Source organism: Vidua macroura, chromosome Z, assembly GCF_024509145.1.
Source record: "Vidua macroura isolate BioBank_ID:100142 chromosome Z, ASM2450914v1, whole genome shotgun sequence".
Taxonomy (NCBI): domain Eukaryota; kingdom Metazoa; phylum Chordata; class Aves; order Passeriformes; family Viduidae; genus Vidua; species Vidua macroura.
In genome coordinates this window covers 45,817,270-45,843,819 of record NC_071611.1, presented here as the reverse complement: position 1 = coordinate 45,843,819, position 26,550 = coordinate 45,817,270, and the positions used below count along the sequence as shown (strand labels likewise).

Sequence of the window (26,550 nt, the reverse complement as noted above, 5' to 3'; positions counted from 1 at the left end):
TTGGGATGCCTGACTTCTGGCCACGAGATGAAGAGCTAAACACTGTCTTCAGTAGTCACATTGTTATTTCCTCAATATATGCCAGCCTTTCTTAATAATTAAAACCGAGCATTTAACTATTATCATACTGCAGCTTTTGCTATTGTCAAAATCTATTCTGTTCCATAATATTCCAAAGAACTTAGAGGACTTTTAAAAGCTCATCTAATCTGATGTATGTGTTCGTCAACAGTCCTGGGTTGATGTTTACTTGTCTTGGGATCAATATGAATACCCAGGAGTGCAGAACTTGCGATTTCCTGCCGACCAGATTTGGGTACCAGACATTCTTCTGTATAACAGGTAAGCAAGATGTAAAATGGCTGGTAGGAAACTAGAAATATGTGCTGAAAATCAGCCATGCTTCACTGATACTATGGGCCTTTTGCCCTCTATGGATTTGGTCTTACTCTTAAGAGTAACAAAAACAAGCAAGTATCAGATAACAGATTTTTCTAATAGCAGTCTATTCTTCCTTGCTGTAGTTCTGCAGATGTCTTCTTTAACTTTTTTCTCAGTGAACACAGAGAGAAAACTATTACAGTCTTTTCAAAATTACCATATCTGCAGGAGAACTACTGTCCTATGTGTGTCATAGTGTTTCTGATTGAAGTAAACAAATGGATTTTCATCTCACTTTTGTTATCACGTATTTTATAAACCTCTCCGTCATTCTTCTACTCTGAACATTCTCTAGTCTGTTTTTCTCTCTACAGAGATGAATTTAGCTCTCTAGACAGCATTGCTGCAGTGTTGAATGAAGTGGAAACTTTCTAGACAGCTGTTTCCTTAATGCTTTCCAGGAGAAGGGGATTTGGTACTTATTTGTACTTTGTACTTTTGGACATGGGATTCTGGACTTATTTTTTTATCTAATGCAAACCCCAGATGTTATCATTCAGTTCTGCTGTCTTACTAGATTTTCCCTGTTATGTTTTTCTCTGACTGTTTTCAGGGTAATACTTTCTAATTACCTAGACTAAATTTCATTTTGTTAGTTTCCAGAGTTCACCATGATCTATATTCCATTCTAAACCCTCATTACAAGATATCCAAGGGAGGCCTGGAGAGACCTAGATTGTTTAAGTGTTCTTCTTTACTTCAGCTTTGCTTCTTACTGTCTCTTTATTCCTTTTCAATCTCTAAAAAGGAGGCATACAGCTTGGCCCATATTACTATAGTTTATAAGAACATGCTGAAATTCAGATAGATACCAGCCTCCTCTTAGTATGAAAATTAGATTGATTTGATGCAGTTGGCCCTTCACAAATCTGTGCCAGATGTTTCACCCCATTTTCTTTGAAGTTAGGCTGATGTGTCTATAATTTCACCTTTAAAAGAAATCAGAATTCTCTTTGATCTCCCTTAATTCACCATGCCCTTCCCTCTTCTCCACAAGCTCTCACAGATAATTGTTAATGCTTCGGAGGGTATTTCAGCCCATCCTTTCAGTTCTCAAGAGTAAATTTCATCAGCTCTGCTGAGTAGACTCTGTCTTATCTACATTTCCTTAACCTTTTCATCCCTGTTCTGCCATGGATTCCTGACACTGTGTGAGAATGAGTTGCAAAGAGTGAAGCACACAGGGTGCAGGATACTGCAGCTTTCTTCACCCTGTTGTTTTTTTCCCTTCCTTTCCTCTTTTCCTTGTCCCTTTCTACTTAAAAAAACCCTTTTTGTTGTCTTTTATGTCTTTGATAATTATCACTCATTCTGGACTTAGGCTTTTCAGTGTCATCCTCTTTGTTTTGTGTTGGGGACAATACTGAGGACTGAGGACTCAAGACATGGATAAAGAGCATATCGGAAGAGTAATGGAGGCTCTGAATTTTTAAAATCTGGTTGAAAGACAGGGTATGTAGGATGGTGTAGTCATGTGATATAGACCTACACATAGCCACTACAGGAAAGGCTCTACAAGCCAGGGGATCCCTCTGTGGTTAATCTCTTCCCAAGAGACCCTCTGGAACAAGCCCCCAGACCTGCTTCTTTGAAGAACCATGTCTTTGTCTGGCTCATTACCCCTTTAATTTTCTCAGAATTATTGTAATAGTAAAGAAATTCTCTTTTCTTGGTCCCTTTTGCTCTTGGAGTTTCAATGAATCTCCTCCTAAAGTCCCTAAAATAACTTCTCTCCAGTGGTTTCTTCCAATGCTAGAAGCAAGCTCTTGTCCTCTCTGCATCTCAGGAGACCGCAGAATTGTTATGTCAGACCACCATTGCAGTTACAATGTATCTGTTACAACAGATATCTGGGTAAGGTAACAGATAACCTGATTTATGTGGTGAGTTGCCTCATTTTGACAGGCGCCCTATAAAAGCCTCATTGTTGCAACTGTCCGGTTTTTGGATACAGCTAATGTAACACTTTTGCTTCTTTTCCTTCTGCCCTTTTTCTGAGACATGCAACACTCTGCCTCTCACTTCTTTGAGAACATTGCAGCATGCAAGCAGCCTGCCCAGGTGCAGGCTGACAGTAACTAGGAGGAACTGAGTTCCTCCTATCAAGAGTAGATACTTCAAGAGTATTTATCAAGAGTAGATACTTCACCCAGATGTAGGAACTTAATTCAGCCAAAAGGTTATTTCTATGTTGACAGTTAAATCTTTACTCACACATCAGCTTGCTTTTTCTTTATTTTGCTCTGTTTTGTTTATACTGTGTTACAGTGCAGATGAAAGATTTGATGCAACATTTCACACAAATGTGCTGGTGAACTACTCTGGATCCTGCCAATATATTCCTCCAGGTAGGGCACAGAGAGTATTTGTTTACTTTTAATCAAGTAATTTCAAGCAGGTTTCCTTCATGAATGAAACCAAGGTGTTTAAAAGCCATCTGTGGAAATTTGCAACCAGTCTAATAATGGGACAGACCCACTAAGAAAATTTAAGTCCACTATCAGTGGCATTTACACTTTATGAAGTAGTAAAATGTTCTCCTGAGCAGTTTGTTCAGAACATTCAGAGTCGCACCTAAGGTGTTGTGCACCCTGTCATCATGTTTCATGTGTAGTCCTGCTAGGTCTCTGTTGTGTGGAGATGTGTGTGAGCAGAGGTGACCCCAAGAGCAGCACTCGCTCAGCATTGAAGCCCTTCTTGCCAGGCTGAGCCTAAAAATCCAGGTGAAAAGGCAAACCAGGATTGGTTTCAGCCAGTTGAGCCCTAGTCTCAGTCTCTTTTAATCTGTGCTGCTGATTCCATGACTGCATGGTCCAGCATCCAGGACTGACCAGCAAACACAGAGGCTATCCCACAGTTGCTCACTGTGGTGGACAAAAAATTCCTAGACTTTGTGTCATAGCATAGCACTGTCCCCAAGCAGGTCCATAGGGCCCAGTGGGGATCAGCAATGACTTCCCTGATGGCTGCTCCCCTGTTGTTCCCTACCCATTAGACCCCTTAAAACATCCCAGAACATGAACTAGGCACATCCAGAGTTAAATTCAAGGCTCAGTTACCACACAGATGATAAAGGCCAGCACTGAGCAAGGTTTAGGATAACAATGTGTTTTCAAAGGACTGTGGGTCTGAGGCATGATCTGTCCAGGAACTCCTTTCAAAGAGCTGATTACAGCACAGTAAGTCCCTGGGGTGTGCTCTGCTCCTGTCACACCAAGCAGCACTGCCAGGGCCAGCTGGCATTGGGAAACAGGCTGGGCTGCTCCTGGATGGCCACAGTGTCCCAGGCAACCTACCTCAAGGATGCAGTGAGAGAGATCTTCACTAGTGGAGGAGGGGAGGTTGTTCCACTCACGGGAGCATCTTCCACCTGCATATCCACTTCCACTTGTTTGGTTAACCCATGACTGTATCAGACAGAATTTTTGAAGAGGAAACTTGGTCACAATCAGAGACCGATAAGGGTAAGATGAAATGCACCCTGCACATGTTTGATCGTGACTGATTTTTATCTACAGGCATTTTGAAGAGCACATGTTACATTGATGTCCGCTGGTTCCCCTTTGACGTGCAGAAGTGTGACTTGAAGTTTGGCTCCTGGACTCACAGTGGCTGGTTGATTGACCTGCAGATGCTCGAGGCTGATATTTCCAACTACATCTCAAATGGAGAATGGGATTTAGTGGGTAAATTGGGCAATCTACAATTTTTCAATAGTCTAATTTTCAAAGGCAAATTTCAAATATATAGAAATAATCAATCAATTGGACATGGAATACAGATATTAAAAATATAGATCTAAGAAGAAGTAAAAAAATAGAAAAAAAATCACATATCAGAGACAGCCTTTCAGCAACGTTCATTGAACTGTCTGAAAACACTGTTCTGAAGCAAATGCCTGCCACTGACTACATAAATGAACTACTACATAAACTACTAGTCCTGACACATCTGAGCAGTTTGTCAGTACTAAACTTGGATGTGTCTCATGTAGGTGCGTGGAACACTACTATCACATTTACTCTAATACATCAGCAAAATTGATTGGTGTAAAAAGTATTTCAGCAACTCTTTTACATAAATGGATCTTCATCACCCAGAAAAGCATCAAAGTGTCTGCCAGTTCATAAAATGCACAGATTAGTATGTCTCTCTTCTATGCTTTGGAAGATACCAGTATTTTCAAAAGAACTTATGTCCAGAACTAGTTATTCAGAGAACTTCTAGTAAGTTATTTTGAACTCATTTATGTAGCTGTAAGTCACAAGCAATGTTACAGAAATTGATGGAACTTAGGCAACTGCTAGGAGAAGTTACAAAAAATACATTTTATCTTCTGATCTGGATATACAGACAAGGAAATCAGAACTGGGCCCAGCTGCATGCAGTATTTTTACCATTCAGGGCATCTGAGAAATTATATTCAGTTTTATGAGAAGCCAGAAGACTCCATAGTGAAGTCTTCTAAACTCCAGCTATTTCAGAGCAATACTCCCTTCCAGTCCTCCTTTACAGTGGGTATTTTTGTCCAATAACTTTGCATATCTGATTAAGAATTTGTGGTTTATCTGCCTTCAACCCTGACTGGGGAGAACAAAACAGGGACTTATTTAACTCATACAGCAAAAGCATTAAATAGCACCTCAGGCAAGCCATGGCTATATCCTTTAAAAAAACCTTTGCTGAGCCTCTGCCAAAATGCACGCATTGTCATATCATCTATCATGTCCACAGAAACAAAAGAGAAGTGAGGAATTTTGGCATGAAAGGTACAAGGTACTGACTTCTTCCAGCTCTCCTGACATTTCTAGTGCTCTTGCAGTCCCATCATGCCGTATATCAGGCAATGTGCTGCAGCGGGATCACCATGAGCAACCCTGCAGTACATCTGTATTGGACAGCTATGTCTCTTAACCTCAGATATGACAGACTTTGAGCTTAACTTGGCAACCTTTTTGAAAAGTAAGCCTGTCTGTTTTTTCTGACAAAAAAAGAGCAAATACATATAGAGAATCACAGAAAAGTAAGAAGTGACAAGTTGTCACGCAGAAACACTAGCACACTGCATGTGCTAGTGAATATCACATCAACAGCATGTTGCCATTCACAGAATGTAGAAAGGCAGAATGCACATTGTTGAGGTTGTGATGCCCAGGACTGTTTTGTTCTGGTTCAGATGAGCTTTATTAGCTAAGCTAATAGGTTTGAATGACTCAGAAGGCATGAAAGTAAACCCTAGAAAACACAGAAGGTGAACCAAGAATAGCAGAGATGACACACATTTGCTCATAAACTTAGTCCAGTTCAGGGAGGCAACTAGAAATCCTGCACCTCTCCCCACTGTCTGATCACCCTCTCTGTAGGTGTCCCAGGGAAGAGGAATGAGATGTACTATGAATGCTGCAAAGAACCATACCCAGATGTGACATACACCATCACCATGCGTCGCCGCACCCTCTACTATGGCTTGAACTTACTCATTCCCTGTGTTCTCATATCTGGCTTAGCACTGCTTGTATTCCTTTTGCCAGCTGATTCAGGGGAGAAGATTTCTTTAGGTAAGTGCTAAAATATTCATTTGTTTTATAAGCATCCTATGAAATAGGAAAATAAATACCTCATGGCACTATGGTGGTTGATGAAGAAAGATTTCAGTAGAAGAGCAATAGAAGTACTTCTTTGGTTACAGGAACGAGGATAACAGCTTTCTGTATGGCATTTACGCATCCTCTGCTACACATATAATATCTTGTGGACTGAGAGGAAGCTGAACTTGTTGCTGGCACAGGTGGCAGTGATAATATTCTGTCATGCCTGTTGTTATCTACTTTAGTACATCTCAATGCATTTCACAGCTCATTGACTCTCTTTTTCAGATGGAACATACTAGGAAGCAAAGGGTGAAGGGCTGTGAAGGGCTGCCAAGCAGCAGCTTGGCACTGGATTTTCACCTTCAAAATTAGCTCCCAAAACACCTAGGCATGTGTCCCCTGTGAGCACAGCCATGGAAGGGTGAAATGAGATTTACTGTTGTGTGTGTTGATAAAAATGGGAAGGGTCTCCTTCTAAGAGGAGATAGGGAAGAGCTGTAAATACACCAGATTGGGCCAGATGAGATCTTAAGAGTTAATTGTGCATGATTCTGTCTCAGGACAGGGACTTCTAAATCATATGAAGTGTCTTTGGTGGGACTTTTTTTTTATTAAAAAAAGTATCTGAGCAGCCTGCCTTACAAGAAGTAAAACACAGGCTATCGGGGGTACAATTGCTGTCTATGAAATATAGGATGGGGATACAGAAAAGAGTTATTTGAGCTGAAGTACAATGCTGACATAAAAATAGGAGCTAATGTTCATGCATTGACCTTTTGATTTCTCAGTATCAGGATGGTTAGGTTTAGCAAAAGCCTTTCCAGATAGAATAAAGAGCTTCTTTTAAAACAGACTGCATGTCTTTGAGGGATGTTATATAATATGTGATAGCAAAACCTAGGCTGCTGTCTGTGCAAGTCTCTCCTAGCCCTTAACAACCATTTGAGCTTTGTGCAATGTTTTGGGAAAGCACTGTAGTTCACCAGTTTTGCAAGCTTTGTTTCACTCAGCAAAAAAGATTTCTCTGTTACTTTGAGAGAAGCAAGGGTTTGCTTCTCTAAAGCATCTAAAAACACTTGCACTTTGTGGAAGTTCTAATCTTCATTGACAGACATGAAGTCATGGGTTTGGCTTAGCTATATATCAGGACAATGCTATATTTAACAGCAAAGACATCAGAAGAGCAGCTGCAGAGTTCATTTTCCTCATTCTTCACAAATATATTAATTCCCTTCAGGTATTACTGTCCTTCTTTCCCTGACTGTATTCATGCTGCTTGTGGCTGAGATCATGCCTGCAACTTCTGACTCTGTCCCACTAATAGGTAAGTTGATTTTCACTGCTTTGTGCACCCTGTATGATGCCTCTCAAGAGCTGTTCAAAATCAATTTGAGGACTGACTGTCTTTGTTACTCCAGTTTTGCATTCAGCAATGTCAGGAATGTCACCCTGGACCTCACCATGTGCATGTATGAAAAGGACCTACATGAGGTTACAGAAAGGCACCGGAAATATTAGATAAGCAGGTAACTGCAAGGATTGAGAGGACACAGAATCAGCACTTCAGAAAATTAATTTTTCTTCTTCTGTATCACGCCTCCTCCCTTCTATGACACAAATCCTTCCTGCCTTCCCTCTCAATCTGAAAAGCAAGTCAGGATACAGCAGTCAAAATTCAAGTATATCAATTGGAGCACTTTTAAAATGTACTGAAAACTATGGAACAGATCATCGTCTTGGGATTGTGGGCCAGACAGATATTGTTACAGCTTCTGTTTTTATAGGACCGCCCCTTTACCTTGGTCTCATGGGGCCTGATTGCAGGGCAGAGAAAATAAACCTGTCCTATTTTACAAAGTAAGAAAGAATGAACACTACCTGAAAGACCTGTAAGTACAAATCACAACTAAAGTACACATTTAGACAGCAGATATGAACAAAATAGTCAACAATATATCTATGTGCTGATGGAACATGCACCCCACAACTGTATAATGAAAGCCTTAAAAAAGTTATATAATGGTTAGGACAAAAAAAAAAAGCATTTACTCAGATAGCTTCATTATCTCTCTTCAAGGCTTTAAGACTAGGCCTGACTCTGAGGAAGGAGAATAAGCATGCAACAGTAGAGTTTCTGAAAGCTTCCAAAAAACTTACACATCTTAGTGAAAGTCAGCAGGACTCTTGGCTTTGAGTCATACAGGAACTTCCAAAAAAACTAATAAAATCTCTTTCTGAGCATATAGCTGGGACACAATGGAGACAGAAACAGTTCTAAGAGAAACTTGTATGCAGGGAGGAGACACAAGCCATCTTGACCTACTGTTGACATAACTTTGCTGCGTATAATACATAACAAATCCCATTTAGAATTTGTAAAGGGGTACACTTGCCTATGGCCAGTCCACTAGCTTTAACCTGAACAGTTTCTACTAATACAGTCTTCTATGATAGAAGGTAGGATTTGTACCAAGAAAAGCTATGAATAATTATGTATTTTTCTGGACTTTGATGTTGTAATAACAGACAATTTCTGCTTATCAGAGAATTCCTAAAGTTGCTGTAAATGATATCTACTACTCTCTCGTTCTCTGCAAATATTTGAATTTGTTATTGAAGGCAATCATGTTGGTCAGACATGATTTATTCATATGAAACATTGGATGGCTATTCCCAGTCCCCACTTACTTCCTCATCTGTCCAGAAATATTCCCTGAGGACTTGCTGCCTGATTTACCCAGGGACAGAGTCAGAATTACAAAGCTCTTGTTCTCTGGATTGTCCTTTTGAGAGGTGGATGCAACATCTGTCTTTCTCCATCTCCTTGGTCTTGCAATGATCCCTTTAGGATTCTCAGTTATCCCATGGATTTGGGCAGGTTCAGATCTCATAATCAATCCATGAGTCCTTCCTTACCTATTGCTGGTCGTGTTCCTCATCCTTGAACCATCTCTAAACACAGAGATGTCAAAGACCTTGATGATGCAAACTGAGGCAAAGTTTGTCCTTATCACTGTTCACTGTCACTAAATCATCCCTTACTTTCAGCAGCAAGTCTGTGTTTGCCTTGTTTAGCTGTTTGTATAGTGTTTGTGTAGTGATAGAAATTCTTCCTGTTGCCTTTGATTCCCACACCAGCCTCAATTAATGAGTTTTAAGATTTCTGACACCAGCCATAATTCCCAGATAATGCTTCCAAATTTTAATTTTGTAGCCTGTCTCTGCTTCCCACAACTCCATCTCTTCTCCACTGAAGCCCTACCATAAGTTCACAGTTTAGCCACATTCATCTACTGGTGTGCTTACCTATTTCTTCCATTTGGAGGCACTGTGCTTTAAGCCCTTGCAGTTTTCCTGTGCTGCTTTACTTTCAGAGCGTTCCCTGGTGAGATCCCAGCTACTAGTTCCCCCCAAAAATGACAAGTCTGTTCACCTGAAGTCCAAGGTCTATACTCTGCTGTTTTTAGTCCTCACTCAATTGATGGTCCTGAGCTTCACTATTTCACAATAACTCCAGCCTAGGTTGCCACTGATTATTATGTTCCCAAACAGTTTTCATTGGTAGTGAAGCACAATGTGCACCCCTGCTGGTTATACATTATATATGTGCCACCTTTTCAGCAGTCATCAGGGTGGATCAAGCCCCTGATGGCAATGAGAGTTTGTGAGACAGAGGATTCCCTGAGTTGTTTTAAGTCCCCATGTCCATTGTCTTTGGATGGTCTATTATGCACTTCCACCATAGAATCACTCCTTTTGGCCTCTTCACTGAAGCTGATCCACAAACTCTCCAGCAGCTCTCATCCATCCAGACAGAAACCCCTCACATCCAAATGGCTCCTTCATACAACTTTTCCTTAGGAGCTTCTGGTAGTGAGAAATGTCCCACAACATCTCAGTTTTCCAGTAACATTATTTTTTCACAGCTATGTGCAGAGTTTCAGTTGATCCTGCATATTCCTCAGACTTAATGCATTTTCTCACTCTGGAAGTGAGCTCTTCCACTTTGTTTCACCATTCTTGAAGTCTTTCTTGCTCTGACTACCCAATACCATTTTTTTCCATCCTTGCCTGCTACTTCTGCATTTACATTTGGGTTGTTATTTCCCTTCAACATTATTTCTAGTTTAAAACCTTGCCCCTCTCTTCTTGCTCCACTCCAAATTTGCAGGGAGACTGCTTATCCATTTGGCTTCTGCACCCAAACAGCCCTTTTTCAGTAAGTGCTCAAAGCTGGTCTGTGCCCTTTTATATTATCTTGAGTTCTGAAAACCTTATCCTTAGTCTAACAAAGTGACATAGCATCTTTTCCTCATAGTGATCTTACAGGTGATCTCACAAAGGATATTTTAGCTGCTGAATTGAATATGCCAGGTCATGGTCACAGTTTTTTTCAGAGTGATCTCTAGTTCAGTTAAAATCCTCAGAATTAATACGAGGAGAAGGAGTACATTTGGAAAGCTCATTCCAGTTTTGAAGAATCAGCATGGTTAGCAGAAGGTCTCAGGAATAAACAAATCTTCCAAAGCATGTGATTTGTGAAGGATGCAGATAATTTGATCTTGAAGTAGAAAGATCCCTTGCTGATCTGCTGAAGAGTCACTGTTACTGGTCTTCATGCATGTGGATGCAGAGATACTTTGAAAATGTGATTCCACATGCTTTAAAAATCTGCATTATATTTTTAGGGCCTGAGTTTTTAGAAACAAACATGCATCCATACCTCTCTGGGTCTGCATGCATTCTCACAGCCTTTGCTATTTCAAAGCCACTAATGTCTAACATGCTGTACTTTCTTCTCCTTCTGACCTTGGCTTTAACTACTGAACTCGAATAATATGGAAAAATATCACTGTTGGAGTGTCTTTATTGAGGTAGCAAAGGAGAACTGGTCTAACATGACACCTAGAAAAGTATTAGCTTTTGCAATCTGGAACATATTTACAGAGTAATGTGGAAATCATAAGTTAGTTCCTCTTAGTTAAGGGGGAACCTCAAATTATATTAATAACAAACAAAGCACCTATCAGATTAAATAATCTGAAGGATGCAAATGGGACAAGACAGTTGCTTTTTTGTACCTTTGCAAAGTGGGTTACCCCTTCCTTGGTACGTGCACTTTGTTCTCTGTCTTTTTATAAAGCTACCCAAAGCAGAGACTCTCTTGCTCCACACATCCAACTTCCCCAGATGAGAGATTCCCATTTTTCAGCAGCCTACCAACTATCATGTTAATATATGTTAAAACAGGTAAACTTCTTTTTCTGTAAAGAGCAAGTGATAAGACTTGGCCTAGGAATCAGTATCTGGCTGCTCAGTACCTTAGAGCACCAGAACCTTTCATAGAGGTTTTGTATGTTCCAGTTGGACAGGCTGGCCACCTGCTCTCACTCACTTTCTTGGGGTTTGCATCCACATCAGTAGCTCCTTGCCCAGCTGCATGTTGGCTTCCATCCTTCTCTAGCACACCCTCCCTTTTGGGGAAAAAAATTTTTTTTCAAAGCCCAGTTTTCAACAGCACACATCTATGCAAGGAAAGGCACCACAATATTTCAAAAGTTGAATTCTGCCCTTCCACAGAGATGCCAATGAAAGGAGAAGGCCAAACCAGGGAACAATGTCTCTTTCTGTTTAAAGCATTATTCACCCTTAGCATAGCAGTAAGTTCAACCATTTAAATCAAAAGAGTTGAAGGCCCATGACATCTACAAACACAACTGTTTGGCTAGAATCCAGCACATGTCAACTTTATGAACAAAGATTCTTTCTCTACAGGGTACTGGAAGTCCCTCCTGGCACTTAAAGCCTCTAGAGTGTAGCTCTTAAAAGACTTTCAGACCATGGTTCTACAGCAGCAACTGTGTCCTTAAACTTACCCTACTTACCCTTCCTACTGTAGCTTAATCGTGGCTTGTGGGAAGTGTATCTTGCTGCAGTCGTCATTTTACTTACTTTTAATTTTTCTCTTTAAAGTTACTTTTACCAAGAGTCTAGGAAACAGGAGTTCACTACTTGAAAGTATGTACAGAACTGTTGAGAACTCCAGATGTGCTACACGACTAAATTACTAGTCTGACTGTGCTAATCACTGGGTAAAATCATAAAGCCTGCGTGACACAGCTCAGGTATAACACTATTGTTTTTTCTCTTTCTAAAAACCTATGTAATTATGCAGATGTATTTTGCACTATAAATGCCAGTAATTTCATGTGGACTTTGTGCACCTTCCAGTCCCTATTATCAAACTCATCCAGTGCATTACATAGGAAGATGTAACCATATCCCAGTGTGTTGATTTCCTGGTTCAGCAAATAAATCAAAATTAAACAAATATTGTTATTAACAAGTCCTGTTATTTTAATTAGAGCCTTTGTACAAGATCAGTTTCTGCCTTTTGAAATTAAAGGACTTGTAATTCATCTGAAAACTATATTAGAGGTATTTAGCTCTACACTGTAAGGACTATTTTTTTTTATAATAACATTGTGATCCATGTTAGGTGAATGGTTGAAACCTATTATATTAGAGGTATTTTCCAACCTAAATGATTATATTATTCTAGGTAAATAATAGTGGGCAAGGATCTGGTTTGGTAATGATTATATGGCCATTTCTCAGGAAAGGATGAGTTCTTTCCTTAGGCAATAGATATACACCTGAATTCCTTTAAGTCTTCATATCCCTGATCTGTTTCATAAAACTGTGTTTTCTATCCTAAAGCAACCTTATAATTAAGACTAGGAAATCATGCATTAAGAAGTCACTAAGGAAAAAATTCGTCAAAGTCAATACAGATTCCTAACTACCTTTCATTACTATCCTTTGGCTAGAGCCTCCTTAAGATTACACAGTTGGTGGTCATGTGGTCCCACATCCAGTGGTACCAAATAGAGCAGTGACCAGAATCAAATTTATCATGCACTGCTGTAGGAAAGTCTTCAATAATGCCTCAGGATAAGTTGCTACGTTGAACTCATAGACTTAAAAAAATTAATCTCCTAATGTAATACTTAGTTCCTACCAAAATCTGCCAGTTTTTCAGAAAGACAGATCAATCCACAGCCCATATTAAGTCAGACATGGCCAAAAGCCATTGGTCTGGAAAATTTAGGCCAAGCACAGTACACTGTCCTGACTATTCTTTTCCCCAGCCTGTAATATCACCTCCAGAGAGGCAAAACTTTCGGGGCAGCTTTTCTCTGTCTTATTTTGCTAAGCTACTCTGCTTTTTTAAAAATCACAACTTACTTACTGCTTAGGGCTCCATTATGATGATATTTTCCAGCTGTGTCCTCTCCTTGCTGTTCCTTACCATGCCTACGCCATTTCAGTAAGCACAAACACTTTGCACTGTAGTTAAGTACCTTTTCAGCAGATGTTTGGGGTGATTTCTTGCATTTAGCCATACAGCAAATGGGACTGGAAATTACTAGGACAGGGAAGCAATGTGGTGCTTTGTCACCTTCAGGAGTTACAGATTGTTTTAAGTTATGAACATAAGGCATTAGTTGCTCTGACTAGAGAGAAAATTAGATTAATCCCTATTACATTTTTGTCATCTTACAGTATATTCTCAGTTGATGCCATCCCACTTTACTCTGTCCCTATTTGAATTTTTGGAGTGCTTTTCTCCCATATCCTTTCATGGTCCTGCCTTTACCTTGTCAGAATCAGGCCCCTACTCAATCTCTTTCATGAAACAGAAATTCTCATTCATGGCAGCTCTTACAGTTTCATTCCCCGCGATCAGTGATGCTTTTCCCAAAGCCAAGAGTCTTGGATATTTTTTCTTTACAGAAAAATACAATCAAACTAAATAAGAGAACAGTTTTACTTTTCAAACTCCCATTTCTATTCTTCAAAAGCATGTGGAAGGAGAAGAGTTTCAAAACACAAGTACCATAATCGTATGTATTATGTATTTATTTGCTGTCTGTGTACAACAGTAAGTCATAAAGACATTTCTCCTCTATCTTTTGAGTACCTCTGCCATTGTCGCAGCATCTGCCCAGCACCAGGCCTGGTCCCTACCATAAGAGAAAAGAAGAAGGGTGATTGTAAGCCCCTCTGCCGGTATCTGAGGTTTTCATCGACCTGCACAGGCTTTAGTTCTCACCTGGACCATTTCCAGAAGGAGGAGCAGTAAATATCACATTCTGAGCTCACAAGAAGCACAAAGCATTCAGCCCTGAATGACTGAAATTACTGGACTTAGAGAGGCTCTAACCCACTTACTCATTTCACATGCAAAACCTGATGTTTTCTGAAAAGATAGAATAGAAATAGGAACACCAGTGGGAGACATCCAACATCCAACTTGATCAATGTGAATACTCGAGCACAACACTTTTCTCCTTCCCCTAGTATTTCACAGGAACAAGAAGACTGTGACTGGTCATAGTGCAGATACACTGTCTTTCTTGTGATTGAATATGTTAACAAATCAGGGTCAGATGATAACTGCTGGTATGATATGATGATATGATATGATATGATATGATATGATATGATATGATATGATATGATATGATATAATGATATCACTGTTCCATGACAAAATCAAGGTGAAACATCCATCTTAGCGATTCTGTTTTGTTTACCCTGTCCCTAATCAGTCCTTGAAGTTAATCCAGTTTCACTTCAGCAGTATGTCTTCCAAAATATCTCTAAAATAATCCTAAGGTGCTTCTCTAACATCAGATAATGACACAAAACATCCAAAAATGGTACTGAATGTTCTTCAAATTATTAATTGCAAATCACTGCTATCCGTTTGGTATAGGTGACATCAGAGTATGCCTGCAAAGAACAAATAGCTGGTCTCACTGACTTTTTAGAAGACCTTCTGACTATCTGTAGTTTTATTAGATCCATATTTGTTATGACAATGGCGCCTGATCATCTTCTGATTGTCCTGGGACAGATGATGACAACTCCTAGATGTTAAAACTGCTGTCCAGATAGTATGTCACATAATGCCTCTGGCAAAGAAAATGAAAAAAAATCAATTGTACAAGAGCAAATATTTCGTACTTCTTGAAGATCAGTCAAGCACCCAAACTAGCTGTTCTGCTCACTCATCTCTGCTGAAGAAAGCATCATATGGGTTTTAAAACCTATGAAGAGCATTTAGAAGTGATCAGTACAGACCTCAGTATCCCTGAGGAATGTTGCTGTCTAAGTCAGGGATATTGAGGGGCTCCAAACACAGGTCTTCTGGTGCATTTTTCTGGCCTGTGGCAGCTACCACAGTCAGAGTGTAAATGAGCTACTTCCTCTCCAGATGGTGTCAGACACCTCCAAGCTCTGCCTCAGAGCTGGTGAATTATCAGCAACCAGATCCCTGGTCTTTCACATACACCCTGATCTGGGATTGCTGTTCCTGATACTTACCACAGTGAAGGGAATTGTTAAAGATTTCAAGCTAATCTAGTAATTAGGAGTTACAAGTAGGAGACAGAGGGATGTTTAGTGGGAGTTGTTAAGCATTTTCCTCCTGCAGTTTAAGTGAGAGCGGCTGAGCTTCTTTGTAAAATCAGATTTGCCTTTACCTCTACCAACAGACACATGGGTGTAGGACTTTGTGAGAGCAGCAGCTTCAAAGCACTAAATGAATAAAAAGGATTTAGGATGGTTCCTAAAATACTGCCAGAAAGGTCTGGTGGCTAGGCCAAGGCTGTTCCTTGGGAGACCAAAGCTCATTACTTGTCCCCTCCATGCCCCATCTCACAGGACAGCATTCTATTTCTGTGCTCAGCAACATCAGTGGAGACCCAGAAATAGAGTTTGCTAATTCAGGGCAGTGTGTGGGGCTAGGGTAGAATGAATGAAGATTGAAGTCCTGTGGCTCCAAAGGAAGTATTATCCATGAGCATTGTAGCTTGATCCTTTCAGCAGCAAGGCTTCTCTGGTCACAGAGAAGGCTGAGTCATAGTCATAATCAGAGAGGATGCCAGAAGTGATGTTGCATTCCACTGTGGGGAACAGCGAAGATTTCTTTTAATAATGGATGGTCAGGAACTAAATTAAGCCAAACGAGGCAAACATTGTGTCTGAGAACCATTTATTGGTAACAAAAATACAAAATAAAAAAGATTTACTTGACTGAAGAGGGCTAGAGAAGACAGATTAAGAGGAAGAATAATGGGAGAGAGGGAGAGAGAGAGGAGACAGAGGAAAAAAGAGGGTGTTACCTCCAGAGATTGGGGAGTGCCCTTGATGTCCCAAGGTGGGGCTGCACACGCTGCCTGCCTGTGGACAGCTCCTGCAGCGGCAGGACACAAGGTGAGGGAGGATCCAGCAGGAGGTCCAGAAGTCTGGACAGGGTTGCAGCAAAAATCACAGTGGTGGGCAGGCTTGGTTGGATGCAGGTGGCCCAGGCGGGACACACAGGTTAAGCAGGAAAGGAAGGCAGGACAGATGTGTGGGTGAGCAAGAGCTGCAAGGGTGGGAGAGCCAAAAGGTCAGCTGGGGCCAGGGCAAAAGTGTAAGCCTCAAGAAGTCCCCAAAAAGACGAAAGGCAAAGGACAGAACAGACCCCAAAGAGCCACCAAGGCTTATGATGCAGTTACTTTTTATGCCTCCAGATCCTGCTGAAGTCTGCCTGCTGACAGGAGACTATTGGCCCAGTCCGATGTCTCAGTGCAGTCCATTGGCAGAGACCTTTTGCTGTTGATCGCAGAGTGTCTCTGGGGTACAATGTCTTCAGTGTTCCCCTGCTGATTGCCTGTCCCATGTGGGACATGAACTGGTGGCCAGGCAAAGTCTCCTCAGAGACAAGGCTTTCCTCCATCTTCTTGTGGCTGTCTCCTGGACATAGCATATGTGCAACCCCTCCCCTGCATGCCTCTGACAACCATTGCTGAGACATAACAAAACTGAATTGGCTTCTCACAGGTGAACAGGGACAGCAGCCCTTGCAGCTGTGACCAAGTGATGGGTTTGACCTTGCTGGTGCAAGGGCAAAAGACTGTCAGGAACAGAAATGAGCAGACTGGAAGATTAGGCCATGCTTTTAAGGAGGTTCATGAAGGACAGCACAGAAGTTCTCCTCAACAGTTCTCCTGCTGCAGTATGACTATGTTTTTCTGCCGCCAGGAAGGAGAGGATGTAGGATTAAACCTTTAGAAGAAAAGATCAGAAAATGTTGAGTAAGTAAAGATATAATTTCAGAGCCATATTAATGCTTTTTCTCCTCAAGCCAGGTCTTATAAGCTCTCAGAGATAAGCATTATAACCTTGATAGCTCAGCTACCTCAGGTGGCATAAAAGAAGCAGGATGGCTCCTGTGACAGTGTTGGAAACAAAAAGTTTTAATAAAAGGCAAAATAAAAAAGCTCTTTACAGAGAAAAACCAAGCCAGGGCAAGAGGTTCTTGCTCCTGCTAAAACACTTCACAAAAGCAATTACTTCTTTTGTTCTCTTCTTTTTCTAGTGAATTGCTTAGGCAGGACTTTTTGGCTCCTGTCCAATTAGCTATCCTTAAGTTTGAGGTGGAGTCCCCAAGATCCTATAAGGTATCTTTTAACCAAATTGAGAAGAGAAACTTCTAGGCTTTTTTCCTTTTTAAGGAGACAAAGGGTAACTTGTTTACTCCATCAACAGACGACATATTCCTACACCATATACTTTTTTTTTTGCCTTGTGGACATACCCACTGAGTTTTGAGGCCTTTTCTTCCCTTACAGGGGAATGGTCACTGAGTCTAGACCCAGGGTCTTGGCCGTCCCTGCCTGGTTCTAGATTGTAAGGACAGTCAGGTTTTCAATCAAGGAGATGCATGGGCATGTGATCTAGCAATTCCTTTGTGATCAATGGTTATTAGTTCTACCTTCTCCTCTCTCACAAAAGGAGGCAACAGCCTTTATCATATCTCCAGCTAGAGATGTGAAAGACCAGCAGCTGTGCCAGTCATTGCTATATTTTCCCTCCACTTTCACTGTTGTCTCTTCAGGACTGGCAAAATCCAGCCTTAGAGCAGTCCTGGGCATTTCCAGGACTTTGCGACTTTCTCTCTGAAAACAGCACCTACACCTACCCAGTAGGTGGGCATAGATCTAACTGCCAGATTTCAGAGATATCTTGTACACATTTGACTGCCTCATACTAACACACAGGGCTCAAGTATTGTGCACTATTTCCTCCATCCTTACTTTCCAAGTGAAGACTTCAGTGTACCTTGAACAGGAGCACCCTACTCCTCCCCTCAAAATGCAGATGACACATCTCCAGCCTCTTCCTTGCCTACCACCAGGCAAAACTATAAAATATCTTTCTTTATGGGTCCCTGGCTCTCCTCTGGTTCCCAGTCTGTCCTGGAAAGAACTGTTTTCTATTTAATAGCTTTTCTATACAGTACTTATCTGACATCTGTTTCTGTGTTTACAGCATAAAAAAAAAAAAAAACCAAAAACAAACTGGGAGCATAATTCCTCTGCTAATCATTGGTTAGGATCTTGAGTCAGATATCATCAGGTTGTTTCCAAGTTTAACCAGGTGACTAATTTTCCAAGGATATGTGAAAAATCTTAGCTAAAGCCATTTTAAATGGACCATTTCAGGCATTTGAAGTCTGGTGGTATCAAAATTCATAGAGTTTAAGGAAGTTGTTTACTGACTCATGGCAGTAATTAAACCAACAATATCAACAGTACAGTGTTTCTCTTACATGGGGCATGTAACAACTTCCATGAAACCTGGTTTGCTCTGCTTCTGCCTGCTTGTTGACTCTCCTCTCTGTGAATAAGTGCAATAGTGACTTTTAAATTCATCTTACCATTGGGACTGTTCTTATCTAGATAGATACATATTTAATTTTGTCATGAAAAGCCATACCTCTTGAAGAAATTGCAGCCTTGTTTTCAGGAAGGCCTTAGAATCTCATTATTGTAGATTTTTGCTCCTGAAGCTTTTTGCTGCTGTATTTCGGTATTAAGAAACACAGGCAAAACAAAACTTGCTTTGGAGCTTTGATTTAATTTTTTTCTTTTCCTTCAAGCTGTGGGAGGGAAGGCTGTGGGTTGCAGGAGGCTGCAGTCTGGGGCAGTGTGATGTGCTCTCCCACATTGCACCATTATGTCAGCCAAAAGTAATGCTCCCTGGTATTTTCCCACTGAAGCCTTCAAATGCCATTACCCCTGTGGGTAATTCTGCTTTACACTCCAGCACATAAACCTTACTCCTGGCATGAGGAAGATGTACAGCCACTTAGGAGATGTGGCTTCAAGCCTCAGTTCTGGCTTTCAAGATATTGTTTTTTTTCCTGCACAGCAGATTTAAATTTAACATTCAAGGAGGCTGTAGTGTACTTTCATATGAACTAGAAGAAGTGGTCTTAAGGGCTAAGAAGAGTAATGAGAAATATGCCTAACCACCTGAGCAGTAGTGGGGCAAAGGTGGGGAACTGGTGACACTTTTTGAAGGGATCCAGAGGCACCATGATGAGAGCATCTCCCTACAACACCTCTGCTGGTATCATGGAAGGCCTAGGACTGGGAATGCTGGTGTTCACTGGGTGTTGTCAGCTCAACTTCTCACTGTCCTGACAGCAGGCACAAAGGTGTTCTTACTGTGAGGCCCTACACTCTTCTTCAGGGACAAAAAACAAACAGTTTTCACCTTTCATGTGTTCCAGGCCTTCCCTCACAGGAGAGAATGGAGCTGAGCAGATACACACCTCAAATGCTCCAGTGCAGCAGACCATAGAAGAGAATGTTCAGATTTGATGCAGTGCTTCCAAATGTAGATCTCAAGGCATGGCCAAGGAATATTATGGGCTCTGTGTATTTCCCCCCACTTAACCAAGTCCTCCTTTTGCTTGCAGCTCAGTATTTCGCTAGTATAATGGTCATCGTTGGTCTGTCTGTGGTCGTAACAGTGCTGGTTCTGCAGTTTCACCATCATGACCCCCAAGCAGGAAAGATGCCCAAATGGGTAAGCAGTTTTGGTTATAAACATTCAGGAGGTTACTATGGAAAGAAAAGAAAATTATCTAAAAACTACAGTGAACTTGTTATAGGTGAGAGGCAGAAGTTGTTTTCCATTACTCTGAAGAGTTAGTTACAAACAACATAGTTGATGCTTATGTTTGCAAATGAAGGGGAAGAACAAGGAAACTAAATGTGCTTTCCCACTAAAACCAGTTTCTCTTATTCTCTTATTATTTAAAGTAGTTTCTCCAATTTGGCCTTTGTTTTCAACCTCATGATGGAGTGGTTGAGTCATTACAAAGTTATTGCATTCACCACCTACTTTGCAAGTGCAAACATTTAATTTCATATCCAGCAGACACCAGTACTGACAGAATGTGCTAAACAAATGCTAGTCTCTACTGGGCAGTTTGTCAACTGCCATCTGATCTCTTCCCAGTGTATTAGCATGTGGACCCTCTTTTTTCTGCAGCAGCAGACTTTGTCAGCTCAGTGAGGTCTGGCACCAATGCCAGCTGGCTTTCAAATGGAATGTTTCCTTTAGATTTTCAAGTTAAAAGAAAATTATGTTCTTTCTCCCTCTCACTTTTTTTTTCTAATAGATTTTAGAATAAGCAAGGTATGCTTTTGTTTACAGAATGAAAAGGGACAAAAGCAGAAGCAGATAGTCGCAGTCAGCTATCTACCACCCTGTTTGTAGGAGTCCAGTTGTACAACATCCTCTGATATCTTGTTTACCACATTTTTCATGCTACACTATTACCTTGACATTTCCCAATTATTTCCCAAAGTGCTGTATGATTAAAAAACCTCTTACTTTCAAGGTAGCAGAGAATGTGAATTCTGGATGAACCTGCTTGTAGGCAAAACCTGAGGGCACAAATCTGGGAAACATGCTTCAGATATCTTCATGGATAGAATCTGCAGCAGTATAACAGAACCTATTTGATTGCTTTTTGAGGAGCCCAACACAATGGCCCATGTTAGCTCTCCTCACAGGCCCTGCAAATCAACTCTTGCTCTCTACCAGACTCATGTTTTCTTGGCTGGAAACACAATGTGCAGCAAATTCTCATTCAGGAGAAACCTTGTTCAGTGGCCTGACAGCTGAACTGGCATACATTACAAAACATGCCATCAGGAAGCAAAAACTGTGGAAAGCATTACTGGGAAGTGCAGATCATAGACTGTAAAAGGTATAGACCAGACAAGCTGACAGGGCTGAAGGATCTCAGGAGGAAAAGAGTGAATGCCAAGTGTGTAGGGAAGAGGCTGATCCCACAAAAGTAGGCACTTTTACTCTACCAGCCATGGCCAAAGCTCAGTTGTTAGAATTCATGTTCGTCTCTATTCTTTTTGTTGTTGTTTTGAGGTTTCTTTGGGTTTTTTTTTTCAGTTTTGCCTGTCCACCTATGTCAGGTGTTTCTTACAGAGACACCTTGAATGAGTTTTGCTCAGTTAAAAAAAAAAATCTGAAGTGAAGACGTAACTTAAGAAAGAAGAAAATTTTTTGCATTACATTTTTCTGCATTTCCAGTACCAGCTGCTGCCCTTACCATTTAATTACTTTCCACAATGTTCTCTTCATGTCAAAGCCAGGCCTCAGTTTATTGCAAACTCTAACCCTGATTAATGGGATATTGTTACACAATTGTTCTCACCTGCTGCTTAAATGGATTTGTCTGCTGGAGTCAGTTGCAGGGGAAGGCATTGGACAATTGGGCATGTGTGGGAGCTTCTGCAGACCCAGAAGATTTGAGTGGATGCATTTCCTAAACACAGCTGCTTTCTAAACTATTTACTGTAGAGCAATTTATTTTCCCTGCCTGTCTCTCAAGGGGTCTGTCCTTGCGCTTTGCAACAGAAGAGGGAGGAGAGTGCCTGTTCGTGTTTATCCTCTCTGTAGGTGTTCACTTTCATTATTCCACTGCTTAGAATTGTGCCTTCCTTTCTATTAATCTTGGATGACTTACAAACCAGCTTTTTCCAAGGGAGGAATTTAAATCCAAGGTGTTCAGTCAGGGCATTTGTTGGCTACTCAGTTGAGAAATGAGAGCTGCTGGCTGGTGGACACTTTTGGTAATGTCTTCTGAGCTAGCATGGAAAAAAACAGTAAAGAAGGCCCAGCTAAGGAGCTGTTTGGGAGTGGATAACATCAGGTATAGACTACAGCTCAACTGACCTTTCTCTGCTGACAGCCAAGACTGTTTCATGGGGAAGAGATATGGAGAGACCAAGCACTGAGGGAAGAAGGGGTTTTGTGGGAAAAGGCAAGAGAACTCTGGCCCTTTGTTGTGCCTAAGGCAGGTTTGTTATGTTTCAGGATTCTCTTTTGATATTCTTAAGACCTGGACATGCACAGTTCTGCTCAGGTGCAGATGTCCCTTATCAAGAGAGCTTTAATTGGAGACTCTCTGCTCTGGACTAGGCCAGGCTGGCAGTACAGTTGTATTATAGCTAGGAGAGGCTCACAGAAGGGTTGTTGACCTCTGAAGACAGCTGTACTTGTGTACTTCCTTCGTAGAAATCCATATATGACAATACAGGTGAGAATATAGATTCATATTATCATACTCAGCTGTTATCCAAAAACCTGTATGATGCAGCTGTCTCTTGAATTAATTGGTATGACAAGAACAGATTGATGTCTGAGTGTCTGTCTTTTCAAGGAAATAGGGCATTTGAAATCCAAGCTAATTAAAAGCTGTGTTACTGTCTTCTGGGTATTTATTCTTCTATGGGAAATGGGTTTGACTGTAGTTATAAATGTAATTTCCCTAAGGAATAAAAACTCTGTCTTGAAGGAAAAAGCAGCATTCCTATATAAAAGTGCTTTTTCACCTCACATCTCCTTTCAGAGTTAAGGCAGACATATTAACATTTTCTAATAAGAAAGTTTGCCTGACTAAGTATTTTGTAATTTCACAGTTCTAGAGAATTAACTTCTCTCTCCCCTTTGCAACTGACACGGTTGACACATTGCTAGCAATTAAGATCTTTATTTTGTTCCATGTTGTCCCATTTTGTGTCCATGAGCAGTCTGAGCACATTATAATTAAGTAAGTTCAATTAAAGACAGAATCAGTTTTTTACACTGCAGTGCTGTGGGTAACTGTTTGTGGGGACTATGGGGGAAATAATGAAATATTTAAAGCAAAATAGTATGAATAATGGAAAACAGTCTTTCAGGACTTTCATAGTTTAAATCTAGCTGGCACCTAAGTACCAGACAGCCACTTGCTCGCATCCTAGCTCCCTTCTCTTGTGATGGTGAGAATAAGATAAAAACTCCAGCACTTTGTGGGTTGAGAGAAGAACAGTTGTGTAATTGAAACAGAATAAAATATAATAATATGAATAATATAATAATAATAATGTATATATAATAATGTATATAATGTATAATAATAATAATATAGTAATGGGTAACAATAATAAAAAAATAATAGCAGCAAGGATGAGAGAGAGTGATAAAATGCAAGAAAACAAGTGATGCACAATGCAATTGTTCACCACCTGCTAACTGATGCACAGCCTATTTTTGAGAAGCAATTGACAGCCTCCAACCAACTCCCCACACTTTATATACTTTTGGAAGATCCCTTTGGCTAGTTCAGGTCAGCTGTCCTGGCCATGCTTCCTCATGGCATTGTGTGCACATACTCACTGGCAGAGCACAGGAAACTGAAAAGTCCTTAATTCGGGGTAAGCACTATTTTTCCAACAACCAAAACATCAGTATTTTATCAACATTATTCTCATACTGAATCTAAAACACCACACTGTACCAGCTACTAGGAAAAAAATTAACTCTCTCCAGCCAAAACCATGACAATGATGAAGAACAAAAAATTTGCTAGTGGGAGAGAAGTAAAGTGGCACACAGAAAATGATACAGGATTGTGACATAGAAGAGCTCACATTGCAGAATTAAAAAATTGTGTAACTGCTTTTCACTGGTCATTGGTTTTGGCTATTATTATTATTATTCCTATCTGTGATTACTAAGACTTCCTCCTTTCTGAAATTATGCTTGTCATTACAGCAGTAACTCCAAGTGCTAGCTGTAATTTCCCCATTCCTGTATCTGTACTGTGCAAACACAGGAGTCAACTTTTCCTGCATCTAAAACAGCTTTGGAGGCAAAGTGTGGTCCCGAGTCAAACACAACCAAAGTAACAGGAGCAGGATTACATAGGGAATCCCTGTGAGTAGAGCCTCAAAAGGGAAACCAGAGGCCACATCTGTTCCCTCCTTGATGTCAGATTATTTGGCTTGCAGCCAAATTTATTTGGCTTGCAGTTATCAAAAAGGCCTATCTGTATGGAGGGTCCCTCTCAAGCACATTGTAAATGCCCTTTTTGTATGCATAACACCTAGAGGATCTTATAATTACAAGATTTTGCAAATTTAGTTTGCTGGTCTTCACACAAGACCTTACTGAATCCACAGCTTTTTTTCCTGCTTTTCGCAGTTAACAATGTTACCAATAGTAATTCTAGCCGGCTCAGGCACAGACTCAGATCAAACATCTCAAGGTCAGTTCACTGGAAAAAAATTCTGGAAGCACTCTCAGGAGTTAGCTCACTTAATGACCTTGACAAGAAACATACCAGGCACAATCTGCTGTGTGCACATTAGAGCATCTTGTGATGCATCAGCACACAGGGCAATGACAGCAGTTAACAGTGGCACTTAGATTTTGAGCTGCTAAATGTAATTGATTTACTCTTTTGAAAAAAAGCCTGCTGTATTACATGGTTGAACTCCTCAAAAGAGTATAAAATAGCTTTCAAAAGAGTATAAAATAGCTTTCAAAAAAACCACGAAAACCCAACCAAGGTCTTTTATTTAGATGTAAACAATAGCAATGGGGATGGGAGATGTTCTAGAATCTGTTGTATAGGGATTTTTTTCAGCAAAATCTAAACATTGGCCCCCAAAAGTATTCAACTGCATCTCCTTCTTTACAATCTGAGAAATGTTTGAAAACCATACAGCCAATTTTGTGCTATCTGCTCAATTGCAGAGATCTCGGAGTGTTTGATAAAGATGGGTCTCCAAAGACCATTTTGTAAAGTAAGATTTTACATCTCTTTTGCTTTATAAGCTAAGTGGGCATTGAACACCACTATGTTCAAGAGAGATCCAAAAAGGGGCTATCCTTGGTAAAAAGTTAGACCCTCTAAGAAACATTTTGAAAGCAGATAGCTGGAGAACACAGAAATCCATCAGTATTTCTAAGAAACTGTGCAGACTGACTATAATAGTCACAAAAACTTTTAAAATGCTGAGGAGTGTCCTGTATTTCTGCCGTGGTAACTCTTTCAGGTTCGTGTCATCCTGCTGAAGTGGTGTGCTTGGTTTTTACGAATGAAAAAACCTGGGGAAAATATAAAGTCCCTCTCTTGCAAGTACAGCTATTCCAAGCAGCAGCTGAGTGTAAACAGCATGGAAGTGAACGTCCTTCCCGGGCACCAGTCCAGCAACGGCAACACCATCTACAGCTACCACACCATGGAGAGCCCGTGCTGCCCACAGCAGAACAACTTGGGCAGCAAGGGTGGAAAGATGACTTGCCCCTTAGCAGAAGATATTGAGCTTGTGCAAAAGAAAGCTTTAATGGACACTCTTCCAGTGATTGTGAAAATCCTGGAGGAAGTCCAGTTCATAGCGATGCGGTTCAGGAAACAAGATGAGGGTGAAGAGATCTGCAGTGAGTGGAAGTTTGCAGCTGCTGTCATAGACAGATTATGTCTGGTTGCATTTACCCTTTTTGCCATCATTTGCACATTTACAATACTCATGTCTGCTCCAAATTTTATAGAAGCTGTTTCAAAGGATTTTGCATAAGGTTTTCAAAGATGAGCATGATAATAAAAAAGTGAATATTGCCAGTAATTTTACTAGATAATTTAACTCAAATAGAGAAGTGTACTTATATGTGCTAACATACACAGAAGGGGATTAAAATAATTTCAGGACATAATTATTCCTGATGTTAGTGATTGTAGCTACTGAATAGTAAATATATTGAACTCCATTACTTATTTCATAGACTAGTGCCACATTATGTCATGATCTGTGGTAAGTGATAGACAAGAATTCAATACATTACAATACTATAATATGTGTATTACAAGTTAACACTAATATCAAAGTGTTACTTTGAATTTGTGAACTTTTGGATATTGTTAATTTAAATGACCATTGAAGACTATAATTTTTGCATCATTTTATTGGTTTCAGTATATCTGTGTTTTATAATTACTGTTTGGTGTGGCTGTGACATGCACTTCTCAGATTTGAAAGATGTATCTCCACAGTCTCATGATGCTGTATATTGTATTTATGAAAATAAACTGTCATCATATTACCTCAAGCTAGCACAATGACTGGGATGCTTTCTTGGTAAATTTGTCAGGAATGTATCTTTCCCAGAAAATCACTTTGTGGGGTTTTTTTGTTTGGTTGGTTGGTTGGTTGGTTTTTAAAAATTTTTATTAAGAAATATTGGTTGTGACATTGGAAAGAAAATTCTTTCTCCTTGTTGACAATCATATATGTAATTTACAATCCTTGCTTAACTG

At 40.4% G+C, this 26,550-nt stretch overlaps 1 protein-coding gene across 1 annotated transcript in view; it reads left to right on the top strand.

Annotated features, from left to right (window-relative positions):
* The window catches only part of LOC128821725 (neuronal acetylcholine receptor subunit alpha-7-like), a 57,005-nt gene extending 30,663 nt beyond the window's left edge, over positions 1 to 26,342 (top strand). The window contains exons 4-10 of the mRNA XM_054002956.1: positions 233 to 342; positions 2,710 to 2,789; positions 3,960 to 4,127; positions 5,805 to 5,999; positions 7,270 to 7,356; positions 19,855 to 19,964; positions 25,292 to 26,342. Of these exons, the coding sequence (XP_053858931.1) occupies positions 233 to 342; positions 2,710 to 2,789; positions 3,960 to 4,127; positions 5,805 to 5,999; positions 7,270 to 7,356; positions 19,855 to 19,964; positions 25,292 to 25,813 (1,272 nt within the window). The 3' untranslated portion in view covers positions 25,814 to 26,342. The remainder of the gene's footprint in view (positions 1 to 232; positions 343 to 2,709; positions 2,790 to 3,959; positions 4,128 to 5,804; positions 6,000 to 7,269; positions 7,357 to 19,854; positions 19,965 to 25,291) is intronic.
* The last annotated feature ends 208 nt before the right edge of the window (positions 26,343 to 26,550 follow it).